This window comes from Podarcis erhardii (assembly GCF_964252035.2).
Source record: "Podarcis erhardii genome assembly, chromosome: 15".
Classification (NCBI taxonomy): domain Eukaryota; kingdom Metazoa; phylum Chordata; class Lepidosauria; order Squamata; family Lacertidae; genus Podarcis; species Podarcis erhardii.
Genome location: NC_138505.1, coordinates 11,408,979 through 11,430,419, shown reverse-complemented (window position 1 = coordinate 11,430,419; position 21,441 = coordinate 11,408,979). Strand labels below are relative to the sequence as shown.

General features: G+C 47.2%; 1 protein-coding gene across 1 annotated transcript; it reads right to left on the bottom strand.

The window, feature by feature from the left end:
• Window positions 1-3,041: 3,041 nt before the first annotated feature.
• On the bottom strand, window positions 3,042-21,233 carry SDHC (succinate dehydrogenase complex subunit C). The gene is made up of 6 exons (XM_081841431.1): window positions 21,157-21,233; window positions 15,382-15,438; window positions 14,543-14,644; window positions 11,908-11,969; window positions 9,292-9,455; window positions 3,042-4,594 (listed from the first exon to the last, which is right to left on the bottom strand). Exons 1-6 carry the CDS (start codon window positions 21,174-21,176, stop codon window positions 4,490-4,492), a joined length of 510 nt encoding a protein of 169 aa, XP_081697557.1. The 5' UTR covers window positions 21,177-21,233; the 3' UTR covers window positions 3,042-4,489.
• Window positions 21,234-21,441: the final 208 nt, after the last annotated feature.

The window sequence follows — 21,441 nt, the reverse complement described above, 5'->3', positions numbered from 1 at the left end:
GGGAGGGGAGAAGCACAGCTCTCCTTTCCTGAGTGTCCTGTCTATATATCCTATCCTATCTATACAGTCAACTTCTGTTGGGCTGAAGCTTGCTATACAGTTGTACCTCTGGTTACATACTTAATTCATTCTGGAGGTCCATTCTTAACCTGAAACTGTTCTTAACCTGAGGCACCACTTTAGTTCTCATCCTGAGGTAAAGTTCTTAACCCGCAGTACTACTTCCGGGTTAGAGGAGTCTGTAACCCGAAAAGTTTGTAACCTGAGGTACCACTGTATATGGTGTTCTTGCTCACCTGGAGATTCAAGGCCCACCCTTGCCACCTGAGGGTGGTCAGACAAACCTGGAGACTTCAAGTCACAGTCTGGCAACCACAGTCACAGAAGACTGCTGTCCCTTCAGGAAATGCCTGCCATCATTAACCTTTCCCCATTGCGCAACTCCCCAATGAGCTTTTGAGGGATTTGTTTGGGAAATGCCAATTGGAAAAGGATATGGGGAAGACCCACACCCAACACACAGCATCCTGAAAGCAGCGGCATTTTTGTGGCACCCCCTGCAGCGCGGTCACGCCGGTCGTGTCACCCTGAAACCACCTCTGCAGAAAGCAACAGAAAAACCCCACAACCTCATCTGTTAATGCCAAGCCCATTTTAAAAAGGGATGTGTGTATGGGGGAGAAACCAAGCTAATTGGTTGACTTGAAAGCTGCTGGTTCTGGGACTCGAAAGGCTTCCATCCTTATTAAGTACAGAAGATTATTTCTTTCTTTTAAAAAAAGTATTTTTTGGGGGGGGGGGGGCAAATTTAGACAGTAAAACTCTTCCCAGTAATAGATACGCACAGTTGATTTAACAGAAGCAAAGCCGTCACAACTCCTGTTCCTTAGGAAAGTCTTAGATCATCTTTTTTTGATCATCAAAGCAGCCAGGCTTTTAAGAGAAGGCTTTCAGAAAACACACGGGAGATCTGGGACTCGTCTCCCCTTTTTAATAGACTGTGAAGTGTGGAGAGAGAGAGACAGACAGACAGGTTAGATCTTCTTTCCCACCACCCACCACCAACCCGTTTTTTTAGAATCAGAAATTCAGGTACTGCCAAGCAGGTGGGGGGTTCTTCATCTATGCTCAGCATTAATGCTTTACTGCAGATTTAGTTTTGAAGTCTAGCAGGATACAAGGCTGCAGGGAACGCTCGGGAATATATTGTGTGTATCTGAGAAAGATGGACATAAACCGGATTGATGTGGTCCCCAGCAAGGGGGAGATAACAGCAGGCTTGTGGGGGCAGGAATCCCAAGGTGTGCAGAAGTACAAAACCATCTTGGGAAAGAACTTCTAAGGCTTGGCGGGGAACAACACACCCAAAAATGATCAGTGTGGGCCCATTTTGTTCCATCATGAAATGCAGAAAAGAGAGGGGAGACCCTGGTGAAATACGAGTGTGTGTGTCTTTGTGTGAGAGAAACATGTGGAACCGGGTGGAGGTAAAATGGAATACAGTGGTACCTTGGGTTACATATGCTTCAGGTTACACACTCCGCTAACCCAGAAATAGTGCTTCAGGTTAAGAACTTTGCTTCAGGATAAGAACAGAAATTGGGCTCCGGCGGTGCGGCAGCAGCAGGAGGCCCCATTAGCTAAAGTGGTGCTTCAGGTTAAGAACAGTTTCAGGTTAAGTACGGACCTCTGGAATGAATTAAGTACTTAACCCGAGGTACCACTGTATAGTACTGTATCCTGGAAGAAGGCACAGCCAGCTGGAACACTCTCTCAACATTATTATTTTTTTGCAGGTCCTCATTGTCACCAGCCCTTTTTTTTGGAGCTGGGTCACAGTTGAAAGCCATTTATGGGACCCACTCGTTCCGTTTTAATTTAACCAGGTACATGTCCAGATGTGCTTTGGAGCAGGCTGCAAGCTGGTTTTGCACCCTGATCAACCAACCTCACCTGATATGGGCAAAAATCCCTATCATTGTGGGAGATTAGGACTGGGGAATCTCTGGCCAAGTCTTATTGAAGTACAATTCTCATCAGCCCCAGCAAGCATAGCTAGCAGCAAGGGATAATGGGAAATGTAGTTCAGGCGCATCCAGAGGGCCAAAAATTCCACACACCTATGACAGATGGTAAGGGACATGGGTGGCGCTGTGGGTTAAACCACAGAGCCTAGGACTTGCTGATCAGAAGGTTGGCAGTTCAAATCCCCACGACGGGGTGAGCTCCCGTTGCTCGGTCCCTGCTCCTGCCAACCTAGCAGTCCGAAAGCACGTCAAAGTGCAAGTAGATAAATAGGTACCACTCCGGCGGGAAGGTAAGCGGCATTTCCGTGCGCTGCTCTGGTTCTCCAGAAGCGGCTTAGTCATGCTGGCCACATGATCCGGAAGCTGTACACCGGCTCCCTCGGCCGATAAAGCGAGATGAGCGCCGCAACCCCAGAGTCAGTCACGACTGGACCTAATGGTCAGGGGTCCCTTTACCTTTATGATAGATGGTCATGGAGGGGTTGAATTCAAAGAACCCAGGACAGGTGGGCTGTACACCCTTACAATTTATTAATATTACCTTTTAAACCCCAGCTTTCCTTCCAGGAGCTCAAAGTGATATACATGATTCTCTGCTCCATTTTGTCCTCACAACAAGCCTGTGAGGTAGGTTAGGCTGAGAGACAGTGACTAGCCCAAGGTTACGCAGTGAGCTTCATGGCAAAGTGATGATTTGAACCCTGGTCTCCCAGGTCCTAGTGCAACAGCTGAACCACACCACCACACCAGTTCTGCTCAGCAACAGAGAACATTCTTGCATACAAAAGATCTGGGTTTGCAGATTCCACCTGAGGAAGAAGGGTTGGAAGCTACCAATCTCTTCCTGAAAACTTGGGCGGTAGAGGACCTTGGAACTGCCCATGTATTTTTAAACCAGGCCAGGTTCTGCACCCAAGACATACAACACCTGAATGAGACGAGACCCACTGTGATATACCCTGATTATTCAGAAACATGTCAAATAAATAGCACCAGTAACTTCATGTGCCCCACAAGGTTGAGGACAATTTATTAGTAGTAGAAACAGGTGGAAACTTTACAAAACCCAAACAATGGTTCTGATTGCAGAGAAGCTTCATTTGTGGAGAACAGAGGGTGGAGAGAGGCAACCCAGCTTCATTCATGGGGAGGGAAAGCTGTCTGGCTTTAACATTTCAGGAGGTGGTAGTGCAGTATGAGCTTGTATTTACGGAGTCCGAGAGGATAATTTGTCTGCGACAGGGTTGGAGAAACATGTGGCCTTTGCAGATGTGAGGCCCCCAACGCCCATCATTCCCAGTGAGCATGGCAAACGGTGATGGGTGGTGGGAGTTGTAGTCCCACACCATCTGGAGGGCTGCAGTTTCCCCATTATCAGGACGGATCCATCTGCAAAGATGGCGAGCAGGATACAAGTGGTCTGAAATTACACCACTCGAGTTCTTTCACCCAAGCAGAGCCAGTGTGGGGAAGCTTTTTCCCTCCAGGCTTTGCCAAACTACAGCTCCCATCATCCTTGGCTACTGGCTATGCTTGTTGGGGCTGATGGGAGCTGTAGTTTGGCAGAGTCTGGCTGGAGGGCCAAAGGCTCCCCTCACACCTGCAGCAATGAGACCGGGCCTTGCCCAAGATGACATTGTTTTCTTTCCCCCTGGCCCATGTTGGCGGCCCACACCTACAAAGAGAGCAATGCAGCATTTCAGCACGTTGCCATAGCAACCTTAGCAGAGGCAGCCACAGGCCCGAAGCCTCACGGCCGCTGCCATCACTCTGGGGATAAAGGGGTGAGGCACAGGACAGCCGCTGGAGGTGGCTTCGGCTGAATGTGCTGGTCTTGCCTGCGAGCCTCGCTTATCAATGGCCACCCTTGTCCTCGTGAAAAATATACCCACACGCTCGCTCACACAGTGTGCTAATGGAGCTCCCTCAGCCCCTAGGCAGGGGACAAAGGCTGGTATTGTCTCAAGCCTTTTTGGGGGGAAGACTGGGGGTGGGGGTGGGGAAGAGAGAAACGAAAAGAAGCATGCGGCTGAGGAAAGCAATGGCTCAAGCAGTGCATTGTGGGTATGCTAGCTTCTTAGCCAATCAGGACTCGGCTGCTGTTGGCCATCTTTGGAATCTTGCGCATCCAGCCCTAGGCTTTCCCTTGTGGGGGGGGGCGGGATTTCTTGAACTCTGGCTGCTGATAATGTGGGACATTAAAATAAAAACAGAAAAAGAGTGGTTCTACAATAATCTGGGAGGATCTGAGGAGGAAAGAATCGTCTCATTACCATTTACTATTAAACTATGTGCTGATTTGTGAACCATTTGCCCCCACCCCAGACTGTTTCCCTAGCCAAAAAGCTGTCCCTCAACTTCTACTGCTCCGGAGATTTTGACGAACTAAACCGTTCAAGAGATGGAAGAGAACAGGATTTCAGGAGTGGTAGAGGACGAGAGGAGGACTGCTCCGCCCAGCTTCACATTGCTGCAATCCCAATGGAGGACAATACTGTCAGGATAAGGACGAGGACTCCGGATTGGTAGACCTGGGGTATTTTGAATCCTTTGCCCAGGTCCCATGCCTACGAGAGAGAGAGAGAGAGGGAGAGAGAGGGAAGCAAAAGTGTTGTTTTAAACAGCCGTTTTTAACCAATTATTTCACTGGTTTATTCTTTTAGCAAACCATTATATACATTTTATGAAATAAATAATTAACTCCCATCTGTCCCAGCCAACATGGCCAATGGTCAGGGATGATGAGAATTGTAATTCCAACAGTATCTGGAGAGCCCAAGACTAGCCACCCTTGTTTTATGAGTGTTGGGTTAGTACCAGGGAGACCGTTTCAAATCCCCACTCAGCCAGGAAGCGCACAGGGTGACTTCGGCCTGGTCACTGCATCTCAAACTAGCCTACCTCACAAGGTTCTTTGGAGGATAATGTGGGGTGGGTGGGTAAGAAACCATGTACGCTAGCTTTCCTCAACCTGGGCCCCTCTGGACACTGCTGCACTCCCACTTTCACCACCATGATGACAGCTGATGGAGTCGGAGGTTCCCTTGTAATAATAATAATAATAATAATAATAATAATAATAATAATAATAATAATAATAATAATTTATTTATACCCCGCCAATCTGGCTGGCTTCCAATAAAACACTAAAATATAACAACCTATTAAACATTAAAAGCTTCCCTAAGCAGGGCTGCCTTCAGATGTCTTCTACAAGTTTGGTAGTTATTTTTCTCTTTGACATCTGGTGGGAAGGCATTCCACTGGGCGGGTGCCACTACTGAGAAGGCCCTCTGCCTGGTTCCCTGTAACTTGGCTTCTCGCAGCGAGGGAACTGCAAGGATTGCCTCTCAAGAATGCATCTGAAGCTCCGTGAACACGTGAAAGAGCTATGTGCAAGTCGTTACGCAAAGTAGGTGGTGTAATTTGCATAATTTACACCAGACATACAATCAGCATAGATCTATACATAAATGAATACGCACACCCATGCCTGCGGCCATCCCTAGCCTGTCTTGTCCAGTAATTTGCGGCCTCAAAGAGAAATACTAGTAATGTTTGTAGACCTCTCTTGCCTAGTCCCCTGGAAAGGGTTCCTACTCCCCAGAGGTGTCCAGGGAAGTGCTGTTACCTACGACTCGGCTTTCAACACCACAAGGCATTTCCCAGCTCACAGATCAGTTCCTCTGCATGCAAGCAGGTCCAAACTGCTGCACTAGAATTGACAGGTGTATAGTATTGGGGTGCAGTGTTGCAAGTTTGTGGGGTTTTCTCTCAGATCACTCTTGCTTTCTGCAATTGTATGCTGGTGCGTGTGTGTGTGGAGTGAGAGAGAGAGAGAACGAGTAAGAGAGAGAGAGAGAGAGAGAGAGAGAGAGAGAAGTGCACACATCACTCTTTTCTTTCTCCTGGCAATATTCTTCTCTCTACCTGTGGCAGCTTCTGATGACAGCCGTTTGTATCGAGTGACAGCAGCTTCTATGCCTCCCTAATAATGTACAAGGGCACCCTTGATGCGCAGGGAGCAAAATCCATTTGTCAAGCCCAGCGCCCACCAATCGGCATCCCCTGCCCCAAGGGGCAGCCACTGATTGTGACTCTCAGTAAACCAGAATGCCCTCCGGATCTTATTTTTCAAAAGCAAAGGGAGGCGTGGGCAGGCAGAAGAAATCCATGCATACTATCTGGAGTCAAGGGGAAGAGTAGATGTTCATTCGGAGAGGCATAAGATGCCCAGGAGCTGGGCAAGGGAGTCAGTGGGTTGGCCTTTAGAAGGTTTTTTTTCCTCTAAGGAGAAAAACAGACACACACACACACACACACACACACACACAGCTCACACTTCTCCCAGAGAGAACCGTCTGTCCCAAATCTCAGCCCCGGAGTCAGCTGCTTTCAAGGGAATGTTGCAGAGTCCCAGAAGTGAGCAATCAGAGCAGTTGTTCTCTCCCCCCGCCCCTCCCAGCGAGAAAACACGCTGACAGATCTAATTGCTTTGAAAAGAAGTGCCACTTCGCAGCACTGCAAATGGCAGAGAAGGATGCAAACATGCAATCTGATTGCTCCTTTCTCTGGGGGCGCAGGATGTGTAGTGTAGTGGTTAGAGTGCTGGACGAAGACCTGGGAGGCCGCAGTTCAAATCCCCACTCAGCTTTGAGCTCACTGGGTGACCCTGGGCCACTCCCTGCCCCCACCCTGACCTACCTCGCAAGGTTGTTGTGAAGATAAAATGAGGAGGGAGAACCTTGTGTGTCACCTTGAACTCTTCAAAGGATAGGTGGGTCATAAATATAGGAAGTAAATACCGTATGTTTTGCTCTATAGGACGCACCCGACAATAGTACGCACCTTGTTTTAGAGGGGGAGAACAAGAAAAAAAAATTCTCCCCCTCTCTGCTCAGCGCCCCTTCAGCGAAGCGGCAGGAGAAACGGAGCCCCTTCCATTTCTCCTCCTGCTTCGCTGAAGGGGCTGTGCAGCTCTCCCTCTCTGCTGAAGCCAGGAGAGTCTTGCTCTCCCGGCTTCAGCAAAAGGAACCCGAAGCCTTTGGAGCGCAGCGTGAGGTCCCGCTGCACTCCAAAGGCTTTAGGCGGCTTTCGCTGAAGCCTGGAGAGGGAGAGGGGTCGGTGCGCACTGATCCCTCTCGCTCTCCAGGCTTCAGCGAAAGCAACGCGTAGCCTCTGGAGCGCGGAGGGAACGGTCCCTCTGCGCTTCGGAGGCTTCGCGTTGCTATTGCTGAAGCCAAGGAGCCTGCATTCGCTCCATAGGACACACACACATTTCCCCTTAATTTTGGAGGGGGAAAATTGCGTCCTATAGAGCGAAAAATACAGTAAGTAAGGAAGTCAACTCTTTCCATCCCTTTGCTTTTAGGCACCTGGCTGTTGTTTTTTAAAGCTGTTGGTCAGTGTTGCACGAGTTAATCCTGGCTCAGGCTGCTACCCACACAGAGACATCCTGTCACTAGCCCAACCTCCCCCTTTTGTCTGCTGAATGTGTGGGCAAGCAATGTTCCTCTGGCAGAATCCCCAATGCAAAGCTTCCATGTACAGAGACGGTATACCACTGAATACCAGGACAGCCACCTTCTTATTTATTACTATTACATTTCTATCCTGCTTTTCCTCCAAGGAGCTCCAGGTGGCATCTAAGGGTCTCCCCAATTTATCTTCACACTTTATGTCTTCAGCCTGGCAGCCCCCAGTGTTTTTCCAGCTGCACTGGCTCCCGGTGGAGTACAGGGTCAGATTTAAGGTGCTGCTTTTGACCTTTAAAGCCCTTCACGGCCTACGACCCTCGTACCTACGGGACCGCCTCTCCCGGTATGCCCCACAGAGAGCCTCAAGGTCCATAAATAGCAACACCCTATAGGTCCCAGGCCCTAAGGAAGTTAGATTAGCTTCAACCAGAGCCAGGGCCTTTTCAAGCCTGGTGGAACGCTCTGCCTCATGAGACCAGGGCCCTGCAGGATCTGACTTCTTTCCGCAGGGTCTTTAAGACAGAGTTGTTCCGCCTGGCCTTTGGCTTGGAGCCAATTTGATTCCCTCCCTCCCTTTCCTTTTCTTTTTCCTTTCTCCTCCTGTGATGAGGCTGCATTTTAATATTTTAATGTTTCAATATTTTAATGTTGTATTTTAATCTTGTTTTTTAGTTGTATTCATTCAACTTGTTTTTATTATTGCTTGTTAGCCGCCCTGAGCCCGGCCTTGGCTGGGGAGGGCGGGGTATAAATAAAAAAAATATTATTACTATTATTACTATTACTATTATTATTATTATTATTATTAGGAACTCCTTCCCACAGCGCTTTCAGACAGGTGCTTTCTCTACTGCCTTTCTGATACGCGCTTAAAAAGTTCTTCTTTCAACAAGCCTTCTAAAATCTCTATCCCGGTCGACACCTGCTTTCGGTTTGAATTGATTTTGTGCATGTGCTGTTGCTTTAATCTGTTTTTTAAAAATATTTATTACTATTTTTAATTTTTTTAAATATTGTGCTACTGTTATGTATAATTATTTTCATATGTTTACTTCAGCAGCTCGTATGCCATTTAAATCACAGTCGCCTCTAAGCGGTGTACTGCAGACTCAGTAGAGTGAAAATAAAAGTGAGCTGAAACTATAAAATCAGAATTTAGTTAAAAAGCCTTCTAGCAAAAAAACAAGTCTTTGGTAAGGGCTAGAATTTCAACTGGGGGGGGGGGGGAGTTCAATAAAAATGGGCCTGCAATCCTGAACACATACACAGCAACTCCTCCCAATAACTCAGTGATTACTTATGTCATTATATTGCAAATGGCTCTAGGATGCATCATGGGAAGAATTCATAAATATATTTAGGCACCAGGCAAAAACATTTAGCCAGGCCTTCGGCTTATAATTCTCTGTGGGCTTCATGACTTGGTGGGTTGTTTTATTCCTGCCTTTTAAAAATAGGATTGCCCTTTAGAATTATTATTTTTTGCTTTATTTTATGCTGGCTTCAATCTGTTTGCTTCCATATTGTAACAGTGGTAAAAAAAAATAAAAAGCAACAAATACATTAAATAAATAAAATAATGAATGAAATCAATGATTAATATTAACAACAGCAGCAATGGGGCAAGGAAGATTAGGACAAGGTCAAACAGTGAGTTCCATGGCTGAGTTGGGATCTGAACCCTGGTCTGTAGGTCCCAGTCTAGTGCTCTAACCGCTACACCACCACTGTCTCTTTTATGCCAAGAGGCTCCCCAGTTGCATCCATATTCCAAAGGGGCTACTCACTAGATGCCTGATTCCGTTCCAGGTGTGGAAGGTCAAGGGGAAAGCCAGGGCAAACTTTGCAGAGTAGATGAGGGCAGGCCCCAGGCTAAGGGACCTGATCAGATCCAAGTAGTCAGCAAAGTGTCCCGGGAGGATCAGAGCGCTTAAGCCGAAGAGCGACACCCCTGGGGAGAAAAACACAAGAGAAATGGGCTCCTTTGGACAACCTGTTTATTGAGCAATCTTCTGCGCAAAGCTGATGCGGAGGCTGGACTATGCCTGATTTTTGTCTGAGCATTCATTCCGATTTGTTCATAAAAAGGTAAAGGTACCCCTGCTCGTTCGGGCCAGTCTTGCCAGACTCTAGGGTTGTGCGCTCATCTCACTCTATAGGCCGGGAGCCAGCGCTGTCCGCAGACACTTCCGGGTCACATGGCCAGCGTGACAAGCTGCATCTGGCAAGGCAGCGCAGCACACGGAACGCCGTTTACCTTCCCGCTGGTAAGCGGTCCCTATTTATCTACTTGCACCGGGGGTGCTTTCGAACTGCTAGGTTGGCAGGCGCTGGGACCGAACGACGGGAGCGCACCCCGCCGCGGGGATTTGAACTGCCGACCATGCGATCGGCAAGTCCTAGGCGCTGAGGCTTTTACCCACAGCGCCACCCACGTTTGTTCATAGACAGTGCTTTTTTCTGGGGGTACTCAAAGACATGCAGTACTGGCACCTTAAACCCCCCCCCCCATGTGAAAAGTGGGGCACTTACTGCAACAACTTTATGGTGAGTAGCACTGTTCATAGGGTAGTTATACAGCAATGTGCATTCGCCCTACAGCCACCGTGAACTTTTTGCAGGGTGTTCAGCTGTTTCTCCATAAAATCATTCATTTGTCCCACTTTTCAACATGTTTCCCACCTTTTCGCTTTGCAAACTGCAAACCTACTCTCACGGGAGGCAGTAATGGCAACCCACGAAGAGGATTAGACTGATTCATGTAGGAGAAGGCCATTGATAGTCTATGCTCTGCCTCCACAGTTGGAGACAGAAATGCTTCTGAATATCAATTTCTGGAAGCCGCAGGAGGGGAGAGTCCTCTTGTGAAGGGATCCAGCTCAAGGCCTGGCCCCTGAGGCATCTGTTTAGCCCCGGGAGAACAGGATGTGGGACTAGATGTGACAAGGGCGTGAACCAACACATTCTTTTTATGTTCATATGTAACAAGACCTTATCTTAGGGGGAAAAGTGGATTTGTTGTGCAATGGTGTGCAATGGCAACAGAGCACTTTAATCTGCTTTATTTGCAAAAACCTCCGGCTTCAGTTTGAGCTTGAGCCCCTTCTGTGAAATTCTGGCTGTCTGGGGGCACCCAGGGATGCTAAGGATATGGGAGGCAGACATACCACTCTCAGGCCCCTGAAAAACCTCTCACATTTGCTACCTGTGCTTTGCAAGTTACATGCTGCCGGAGAACCTACGCCCAGGACACACCTCCAAGACAAGCCATACACCTAGCGTGCGGCAGGTAAAGAGGCAGCTGAGCAAAAGGGGTGTTTTGCAGGCACTGATCAGCCCTGGACAGAGAACTCCAACCATCAGACACTACAATACATTAAAATGGCGAATTCAATCCAAGTGGCTTAATACGATGGTTCTGCTCAGCTTATAAGGCCACCAACTACAGTAAGGAGCATCCATCAGGGCGAGACACAGAACAGCTACAAGCAAGGCCAGATTAGCAGTGGCTCGAGCTTTGACAAAGCCCCTTAAAGCTTCTGGAGGAAAGTTTCCTTTCCAGGCAAATTACAGATCAGCTACCAATGCACAGGCAACCTCAGCTAGCTGAGCAAAGAGAGGCAAACCCCGTGGGGGAGAGCTGGGACGCAGAGCTGCATTGACATGCGCCGGGGACAGCTGATACGCAATAAGGACAGCTTGATGAGAGCGCCTGGGTTGGCTGGAAGAGTGGCGGCGGCGGCAGCGGCAGCTCCTTCCTTTTAAGCCTCAAGGCTTCTCCTTCCTGTTTCCAGATGGCACTGCCAGAATGGATGGCAGGGGCAGTGGGGAAGGGCAGGCGGAGCCAGCAAGAGCGAAGACTGCCAAGCTGCTCTTAGATCTGCTCCCTTCCTGCCCACCTGCCCATCACTGGTCAGCAAAACCCTCCCAGGACACTTCACCCGCCACCCCGGCCAAAGGAGCATCCTGCAAAGCGCAGGACCAACGTGGCCCAAGCTGTCCTGCTGTTTCCCAGTGGTCATGATTCTCATTTTGCTGCCTGCCCTGACTTGCCCAGGGCATTAAAAAAATAAAATCTTCTTCTGCTCCCCCATCTCCCCTGGCTGCTTGAGATGAATCTGGCGAGGTGCCTCTTGGTTGACAGGCATGAGAGCGGACTGTACCACTTGAGACTGCAAAGGGCGGGGGGTAGCACTTTTTAAATGCATGACACATATGCATGCCCCCATGGTAAGGCAAAAAACACATTTCCTGAAATCCAGCAGCATTCTCCCACTGCTCCAGGCGCCTCTGGGAAGCCCAAGCACAGCAGAAAGGCCTTCTGCACAGAGGGAGCCGCAGCTGTAAGGAGGGCACTGAGTGGGGTCCAGAGGAAGGTGACAAAGGACAGACCCCCAAAGTACCTAGGCTCATTGCAGCTCCTGTGCCACGGTGAGAAATGGACATCATCATGGGCAGGGACCAGCTGAAAGAAGAAGAAACAGAGGCCAGTGACACTGGGCACAAAGCAAGGCAGCAGAGTCTAGCCGGACTGCCACCAACATTCAGTTCACAAGAGCTCTTTCTTCCCCCACCCCATCCCACCAAACTCTTTTAAAAAAGGAGTGGGGAACCTGCAGCCAATGGGCCCACTCTGGCCTTCCAGCGGGTTCTTCTTTGGCCCACCAGTCCCTTTCCTCCAAACCACACCCACCTGGCTAATCAGCTGGTGCCGCTGGCTGATGTAAACTGATAGGTGGGTTAAGTCCTGCTGGCTGCAGATTCACCAGCCTATTTCCCATGAGGAACACACTGGCGAAGCACACCCGTGCAGAGAGCAGGATTGAGCCCTCTGCTCATCAGCTGATGAACGGAGAGTTAAATCCTACTGGGTCCTGCTTCGCTAGCATGTTCCCTCGCAGGGAACCCCTCTCTCTGCCCTAGAACGTTGGCAGATGGAAGGGGGAGAAGCCACCCTTTGGTCACATGATCGCATCATAGCATCATAGTGACCCCACCCACCTGTCAAAGTTGGCCCACAGTGTGGAAGGAGATAACGAGGGGCCAAAATGGCTCCCCATCAGAGTCTTAAAGCCTTTCTTCAATTGATTATTCAACTACTGTACTCTGTTTCTAGACTGCTTATCAACCGAAGTCCCTGGGCTGTTTTCAGAAACCAGTAAGACACACCAAAAATAAATAAATCCCTATGTAAACGACATAAAACCTTCACGACCCAGCATTCAGACAGCACTAAATACACAGATCAGCATAAAGTAATACCCAAAAAAATAACATTTTGCACAGATCTAACTGCAATGGAAGAAAAAAATAAAAGAGGCTGAGAGAGGGAAGAGGTCTCTCAATGCTGACAATGTAGTCACCCAGTGCAAAAAGCAACACAGTTTGTTCCCATAAGAAGCAGCGATGGCCACCAACTAGCGTGGCTTTAAAAGAGGGCTAGACAAATCCATGGACGAGGAGGCTACTAATGGCCACAACAGGCCTTTGGTCGGGGTTCAGTCCGACTCCCCCTCCCCTTTCATAAGAACTTGCATGAAAGTGGCCTCCCAATTTTTCTCACAGACCCATGTAAGTTCAGCACAAACAGTTGGGCCTGGTGAGCATTTAAGGTCCCCAACCCTAATCTGTGGGTTGCCATCTGATTGGATTTTATTCTGATCCTGATCTGATTTGAGGATGTATTTTAATTGATTGTCTGATTTTATGTTAATGTGTTATACATTTGATGTTAGCCGCTCTTAGCCCGGCTTTGGCTGGGGAGGGCGGGATATTAATAATAATAATAATAATAATAATAATAATAATAATAATAATAATAATAATAATAAACAGCTGGTAGCAGGTCCTAATGCGTATATGTACCGTACATCTCTCAGGTGTCAAAGACCAGGCTAAAGAGGTATCTTCAGCATATGACAGAAACTGCAGAATGAAGGTGTGCCAAATGCACCTCTGTGGTGGGGACAGAATTCCTCCGTTTAGGGGCCACCACAGAGAAGGCCCTCTCCTCAGCTGCAATGCACAGTTGCAGTTAGTGGAATTGCTTGTACTTTTTATTTTATTTCCCCCTCACTATATGGAGTCAAATATTGAGTTTGGGATCTTGTTTGTGTATGTGGGCTATTAATAAACTCAAAACAGAACTGATTTGGAGAAGGAGGGGGGAGAATTGGCGACTCTCCAAGTGTAAATCACTTAGGATGGAGAAACTGTTCCAGCTCATTCTGTGCCTGTACCCAGAATTATGCCAGGAATCCAGCCAGATGAGGAGAAGGGATGGAGGAATCTACGGAGGTGGCTGAGGAATGACTTGGCCACAATGGCAGGAATCCTGGAGGGGCGGTGGAAGAAAGAGAGACCGGCTTAAAGGGAAAGCAGCGGACCTTCCGAGCACCACTGTGAAGAAAGAAGGAATAGGATGCTGCAAGGGGATCAGGGTGTGAATTCCGCATCCAGGGAGCCAATAGAATATAGGAAGCTGCTTTATAGTGAGCCAAGGTTTCAGACAGGGAGTCTTAGCCCTACCTGGAGAAGCCAGGGATTGAACTTGCATGCAAAACTGATGCTCTAACCACCGAGGTACAGCCCTTCCCCTGTGGTGTGCAGCAGCATCAAATCCAAATGTCCACCCCTTTCCCTTTAAGTAAGCCGCTCTTTCGTCGACTGCCCTTTCAGGATTCCTGCCAACGTGGCAAAGGGTTCCTCTGGGTGATCTCAGTGATCCAGCTGGGATACAAAGGCTCAGGTGGTCCTTAAGGTATCCTGAGCCAAAGCAGCTCGGGGCTTTGTATATATAACACAGGAACTCTGAACCTGTAGCAGAAGATGGCAATAATGCGGTAAGCCTTGGGGAAACCTTGCAGAACATCTAATAAAGTGGAATGATGTCTGATCGGCCCAGTATAAATTGTGTTGACGACGTGCTGCAAAAAAACACCCACCAACCCCGTCCCGGTGCTAGTCCTAAATCTTGCTCTTTATCTCAATTAACTGGAAATGTGAACGCCTCCCTTCTTAAACAAAGCCAGCTCTTACTGGTAGATGGTGACATGAGGGGACAGAGGACGGTTGGATCGGGTGTTCTTCTCCCAAAACTGGGCCATCTCCTCCTTTGCCGTCGTTGCCATGGGGACCACGCTGGAAAAGAAAATACAGGAGAGGACAATGGCGCTGGGGCCTGTGCCATGCTTAGGAACATGGGAAGATACTGCATTGCAATCAAGAGAACAGGGGGGTCCTAAAATGGGAGGGAAAGCCATGGTTCGATCATCTCATGGGTGACTCATGGGCGGCTCATGGTTTGTTAAACGAACAATGCCTCAAACCGGAGGTGCATAACTTTTGCTGTGGTTATTATTCCTCCTTCCTCCCCACCCCTTTTCCTTCTTTTGGTCTTCTAAAATAGGACACTGTAAGTCTGAGGATGGGATCAACCTCATTTGTTTTCTGTAAGGAGTTTTGTAGAGGTGAAGAGCAGGGTTATTTTTTAAAAAGAGGGAAATTGTTTAAATAATAGAATAAAATTGATGCACCAACTTCCTCTCCTGTAGGGCTCTGATCAGAAGCTTGTTTAGGGACAACTTTTGTTTGCAATAAATAAGGGTGTGGTGGAGGGGCACAGAGACAGAGGGTGAATGGAAAGGGCCATCTGAAGCCAAGCCGTTGGCAAGAAACCAGCCCTTTGATTTATATTTCCTGAGAGCAGCACCTGCAGATTCTATAAAGTGCCAATCACAGCATTAACAGCTAGCCAGCCATTTTAATGGCCCATGAATTATGGGAGAACAAACTGGCAGAGGAGTGAATCTTGCAAGGATCCAAACAGCAGGAGGAGAATTAACAAAAGCCCATTTTTTTTACTGTCATAAACTCACTGCCGCGTGGAGAGTCCCGGTCCGAGACGAACACAGAGGCATCGCCGGCTGGCTAATCTGAAAGACAAAAGGGCTCTTTGAATTTACAACTGAAGCCTTATTCTTCCCACCAAGACACAGTGCAAGACAGGAAGCATGAAAACACAACACGTTTTGCTCGATAATCACACATAAACCATTATTGTTATTATACTGGGGTGTGTATGTGTCTAAAACTTTCCGACACAATAACGAAATAAAATGTTGGCACTGCAGCTAAGGCTGTGTACACAGCATACATTTAAAGCACAGGCCCGCCTGCCCCCGAGTTCTGTGAACTGTAGTTTGCCAAGGGTGCTGGGAACTATAGTTCTTTAAGGGGTAAAAACAAATTGGGAGGGGGAGAATGTACTTTAAATATATGGTGTGTACTACACAGCCAGAGAAATATATCGCCAGCTTCCCATTGGTTTAAGTAAATCACAATCCAATATTGCCAAAAGCATTTTGACCAGGCAGTCTTCTTCAGTGGCAAACAATAACAGCTATTAGATGGATGAGTCTGAAATGGATTACCGTATTTTTTGCTCTATAAGACTCACTTTTTCCCTCCTAAAAAGTAAGGGGAAATGTGTGTGCATCTTATGGAGCGAATGCAGGCTGTGCAGCTATCCCAGAAGCCAGAACAGCAGCGCAGCAATCCCTCTTGCTGTTCTGGCTTCTCGGATTCAGAATATTTTTTTTCTTGTTTTGCTCCTCCAAAAACTAGGTGCGTGTTATGATCTGGTGCATCTTATAGAGCGAAAAATACGGTATATTTCAGGTCTGCTTACATCTAGGTTCAGGCTGCCCAGGCTTTTAAATAAAATGTGAAACCACCCATTCAAACCATTAAGGGACAGAAATGGAGTTGGTTGCAATTCCCCAGCTTCCGCTGCAAAACTCTCACAGATCCATCCGAAGAGATGCTATACAGTATATGGATTTCATAAAAGGTTTTAAATATTTATTGATCTAACAGTGACTTATTACAGATTTAATATAAATCTATGTATATCGAGCTGAAGGAATGTGTGTACATAATTTTGAAAGATGAATGCTTGCTATGTATTTGTCTATCAGTACGTTAAATCTTCTTTTAAAAATTAATGAAAGGGGGAATATATTCGTGTGCATCTGTGCATCACACACACAAAATCAAACATACAGTCCTTCACATCTCCATCCTTGAAATGCAGCTCATTTTAATTTGCTCACTAAACACAAAATATCCAAGATGGGTGAGAAAAACCAGCCCTGCCAATAATAAAAAGCAGTTATTTCATGCCTGGACCCCTAAAGGGTAAAGGTCTGCAGGCTTCTGGTGGGGCGAAAGCAAGAAGGAAAACAAACTTTCATTTCATTCTGCAGAGGCCATTTGTCACACCTGAAGCGCTAGCAAAATAGCAGGTCATTGTTTCAGTGCAGTGAGCATCACATTTCAGTCGCAAACTGACACCATGAGCAAGAGGTAAATTAAGGGTTTCAATTTCTTTTTTTTTTATTACAGACAAACACACCCCTGCAAGCTACAGGAGCTATTCTAGACAGATCCCGTCAAGATGTTGTCAGGCTGACATTCAAAGGTGACACACCAGCAAAAAACCAGTGATTCACAAGGCCATAGCTCGAGGAGTTTAGAGATGGAGACTGGAGTGGACTTTGTCTAAAGGACACACTAGTGTTGGAGATAATTGACACATAAAAAAGAAAACTTGCTTATAAGCAGAGGACTGCTGGATCAGGCCTAAGGCATACCTAGCCCAGAATCCTGTTCTTACAGTGGTCTTCCGGATTATTGTGAGAAGCCCACAAGCAGGACGTGGCTGCAATATGTACTCTCTTCTCTTGAGATTCCTTGCAACTGCCTCTGTGGCTGCCTGTCAGTGGAGACAGAATATAGCCACTGCAGCTGGTAGCCTTCTCTCCTCCATGAATTTGTCTATTCCTCTTCTAAAGCCATCCAAGTTGGTGGCCATTCTAACCTCCTGTGGGAGCACACTCTATAATTTAACAATGCACTGTGTGAAGGACTTTCTCTCCGGTTTCGAGTTACCCCACTTTGCCAGATCAGGTTCCTTCCAAGAATCCTGGGAGGTTTGGGTAAAATTAGGGTTGCCATACGTCCGGAATTTCCCAGACATATCCAGAATCCTGCACGTGACAGCAGCGTCTGGGCGGAAATCCGGACATATGGCAGCCTGTGTCGACAGTGCCAATTTTGCTGATTTCCCCTAGAAATGAGATACAGGCAGGTCAAAATGAGGCAGGAAAGAGGGGCAAAGAAATAAGAATTGAGACCAGCTGAAAGCCTGTTGATGAACATGTTTTGTAGGAAGCGAGTGGCAAAGTGTGATGGTTATTTTTCTGTAACTAGGATGCTTCCCATTATTATTTTCTGCAGGGCGGTTGAGAATGTGAAGTGGTTCCATGGAAAAGCATTGCTTCTGAACTGGCACTGGGTGAAAAGAAAACTCTTGAGCATGGTGGCAGAACTGTGACAGCTCATTCACACATAAGTTGCCACTTGATAAGTGATGCACATACATGTGGGAACCAACTCACACATACAGGCACATGTGTTCAATGTTGCACATGTATGCACACCTTTCATATTGTATGCACGTATGCACACAGACAGGTGCTCTCACAGATATTTGCAATTTCACAAACCTACAAATGTTAAATTTAGATGTGCGCATCTAAACCCACATCAATAAAGCATGGGCATATATGACTACAATACCATAAACCTGCACATGCATTTAAGCTCAGTTGTTCAGAGATGCATATACACAGCCTGTGCATAGTTCCACAAAATGGTTACATATTCTTTACGGCTACTGCACACTTCCATACAATAAAGCATGCATACTCTAAGACATATTCACAATGCCACAAGCCAGCATATGTATTTAAACTTATGGACACACAGAGATGTACAACTGCACGCATGCTCACAAGTGCCACAAATATATTATTTGTGCATTTCAGCTTATGCACATCTGACTGCAATGAAGCACACATGTAAGTGTACGCATGCAAGGCAAACACTCTCACAAACTCATGCATGCATTTCAGCTTATGCACAAGCAGAGACCCATGTTTGCAGTGCAACAAGCACATGTACACAAAAGAATAGATGAACACACAACAGGCTTCAGAAAGGGCAGCATTTAGAAACTAGTTGGAGAATATTTCAGCCTCACTGGACACTTGCCTACTGAACTTAGAAGTAGCCATTCTGAAACAAAGAGCTTTCAGGGTAAACTCCAGTGTGAAATTGAATCACAACTGATGAAGAAATTCAATCAAACGAAAACCTGTGACTGAATCAGGATAATGGGTTTTTAATCGCACTACATGGTATTAATTAGGTTACCAGTGCCAGGATATTTGCGTTCGCACCAACATTGCCTTGGTGACAGTAATACTAACAATTCTGCTTTTATTGGTGTCTGTTTTTCACGGATTTCCTTTCCATTTGGCCTCACTCCTCTTCATCCCTGCCCATCAAAGCACATACACAACTGCCATAATTTAAGATTATGCTTCATGCATTGGAGGAAATAGACAACCAAAGTGTGCTCCCTAATAGTTTGCTGGTTGTCTTAAAGGTGTCACATGTACTTTACATGTAGAAGCTTTGCCCACATGGAGAAGAGGCTGATGGGACTGCATTGCTGACATCATGCAAGGCCCTATGCCTTGAACACTGGCACACTGACACTGGTATCTATACTGGGAAAATCAACAGGCAAATGACAGGTCATGCATAGGCTTGCATGTGATCTGGACCCATGCATGATCAGGGGTTCTGATCATTGGAACACAAACGTGTGAAAAGTTGTTCACACATAGGTTTTCCTGGTGCAGGTACCTATAACAGCACACAAATGTCCATGGGGCAGGGCTGACACAGAACAGGACATTAGAGGCAGGGTCAGGGGTGCAGTCTCATTGCCTCCTTCTGTGTGCATGGCTTCTGTGTGTGGAGAAGGCCACCAGCATGTCTGCTTGTGTGCAAACACATGTGTCTCAGTTTGTGGAAATGCCTGTGGACATGTAATGAATGCATAAGCATAACACAGCTGTGGGGGTTTATGGGTAGGTGCGTCACAAATAAATGCATTTGCAGAAACATGCATAGGCACATAACACTGACATGCAATCATAGAATTGTGGAGCTGGAAGGGACCCTAAGGGTCATCTAGTCCAACCCCCTGCAATGCAGGAATCTCAATTAAAATATACATGGCATGTGTGTGTAATGCATCTGTGGGGCTTGTGTACATGTGTGCACAAACTTAGAATCATAGAATCCTAGAGGTGGAAGAGACCACAAGGGCCATTGAGTCCAACCCCCTGCCAAGCAGGAAACACCATCAGAGCACTCCTGACATATGGTTGTCAAGCCTCTGCTTAAAGACCTCCAAAGAAGGAGACTCCACCACACTCCTTGGCAGCAAATTCCACTGTCGAACAGCTCTTACTGTCAGGAAGTTCTTCCTAATCTTTAGGTGGAATCTTCTTTCTTGTAGTTTGGAACCATTGCTCCGTGTCCGCTTCTCTGGAGCAGCAGAAAACAACCTTTCTCCCTCCTCTATGTGACATCCTTTTATATATTTGAACATGGCTATCATATCACCCCTTAACCTCCTCTTCTCCAGGCTAAACATGCCCAGCTCCCTTAGCCGTTCCTCATAAGGCATCGTTTCCAGGCCTTTGACCATTTTGGTTGCCCTCCTCTGGACACGTTCCAGTTTGTCAGTGTCCTTCTTGAACTGTGGTGCCCAGAACTGGACACAGTACTTGCTTGCAAATGGATGAATGCTCATACATTTTTATGTATGACAATATACATAAACCAGAAATGCATTCATTATACATCTCCGAATGCACATTTGCATATGTCTAGATGAACACCTGTTTCTATACAGAATCACAGATTTGTAGAGTTGGAAGGCACCACGAAGATCATCTAGTCCAACCCCCTGCAATGCAAGAATCTTTCACCTAATGTGGGTCTCTAACACACGACCCTGAGATTAAGAGCCTCATGCTACATACACCAAATGAACTTTGTCGTTAACTATGTTTGAAACTACGTAAGTACAGTAGTATCAGACTGTTTTAATGTAGCGTTGCAATTTTGTGTTCTAATGCTGTACTGCACCCTGGGACCTTAATGTGAAGGGTGGGTAATAAATTAAATAATAATATGAACAACAGCATATACTTATATACTTATATGCATATACTTAGCTATGCACCTAATGCTTAAATGCGTGCATCTTACATCTGCGGGGCTTGCGAGTGAGTGCATACAGACACAGATTACATCTCTCTGCACACACAAGTTTAAATGCGCACAGGGATATGTGACACCGCAAAAACATTATGCACCCATGTGCTGACAGGTGTGGTGCGTGTGCATGCAAGCAGAAAGGCAGGCACAGCCTGCTAGTGTACGTGAAAACGCACTTTGTACATGCAGCAGGATAACAAAACTCTTTAGGTTTGCATTTCAGTTTCTGCAAGAGGATAACGGAACGGCGCTAAAAAACCCCACACCTTCAGGGTAAAAACCAATGTCACCCAGTCGCACCCAAGGGCACAGGTGCCCCCCCACAAAGGGCCCCCTCACAGAAAACGCCCCATTTCCCAGACAGCCAGGAATGACCCCCACCCCGCCTCCCACTCCTTCTCTTCCCTCCCAGCGCTTCGCTCCCGTCTTCTCCCCCCTCCCGCAGTCACCTTAATAGAGACACCGCCATCTTGCCGAGGCGCCACTCGCTCCAGGGTCCCCCCGCCCAACCCCAAGCAGGAAGAGGGCGCAGGGTGACGTCACTGCCCTACTTCCGTCGTCAAAGGCAAGCAAGGGCGGAAGGGTGCTTTTGAGCTGGCGGTGGAGGAGGGGGCAACGCGCGTCTGCTGAAGACCTTAAGGGTTTCCCGTCCAGTCCCGGTTCCCGCAGGCTGAGATCCTGTGCTCTTTTTGTTTATTTATTCGGGAGCGAGGACTATTGATTTGCATGGGGCT

Excerpts from the sequence above, each read along its gene's own strand:
- SDHC (XM_081841431.1), bottom strand. The coding sequence starts at position 21,176 with ATGGCGGTGTCTCTATTAAG. Across the intron at positions 15,439-21,156 it reads ATGGCGGTGTCTCTATTAAG|ATTAGCCAGCCGGCGATGCC; the intron begins GTGACTGCGGGA and ends TTTGTCTTTCAG. Across the intron at positions 9,456-11,907 it reads AGGAGCTGCAATGAGCCTAG|GGGTGTCGCTCTTCGGCTTA; the intron begins GTACTTTGGGGG and ends TTTTCTCCCCAG.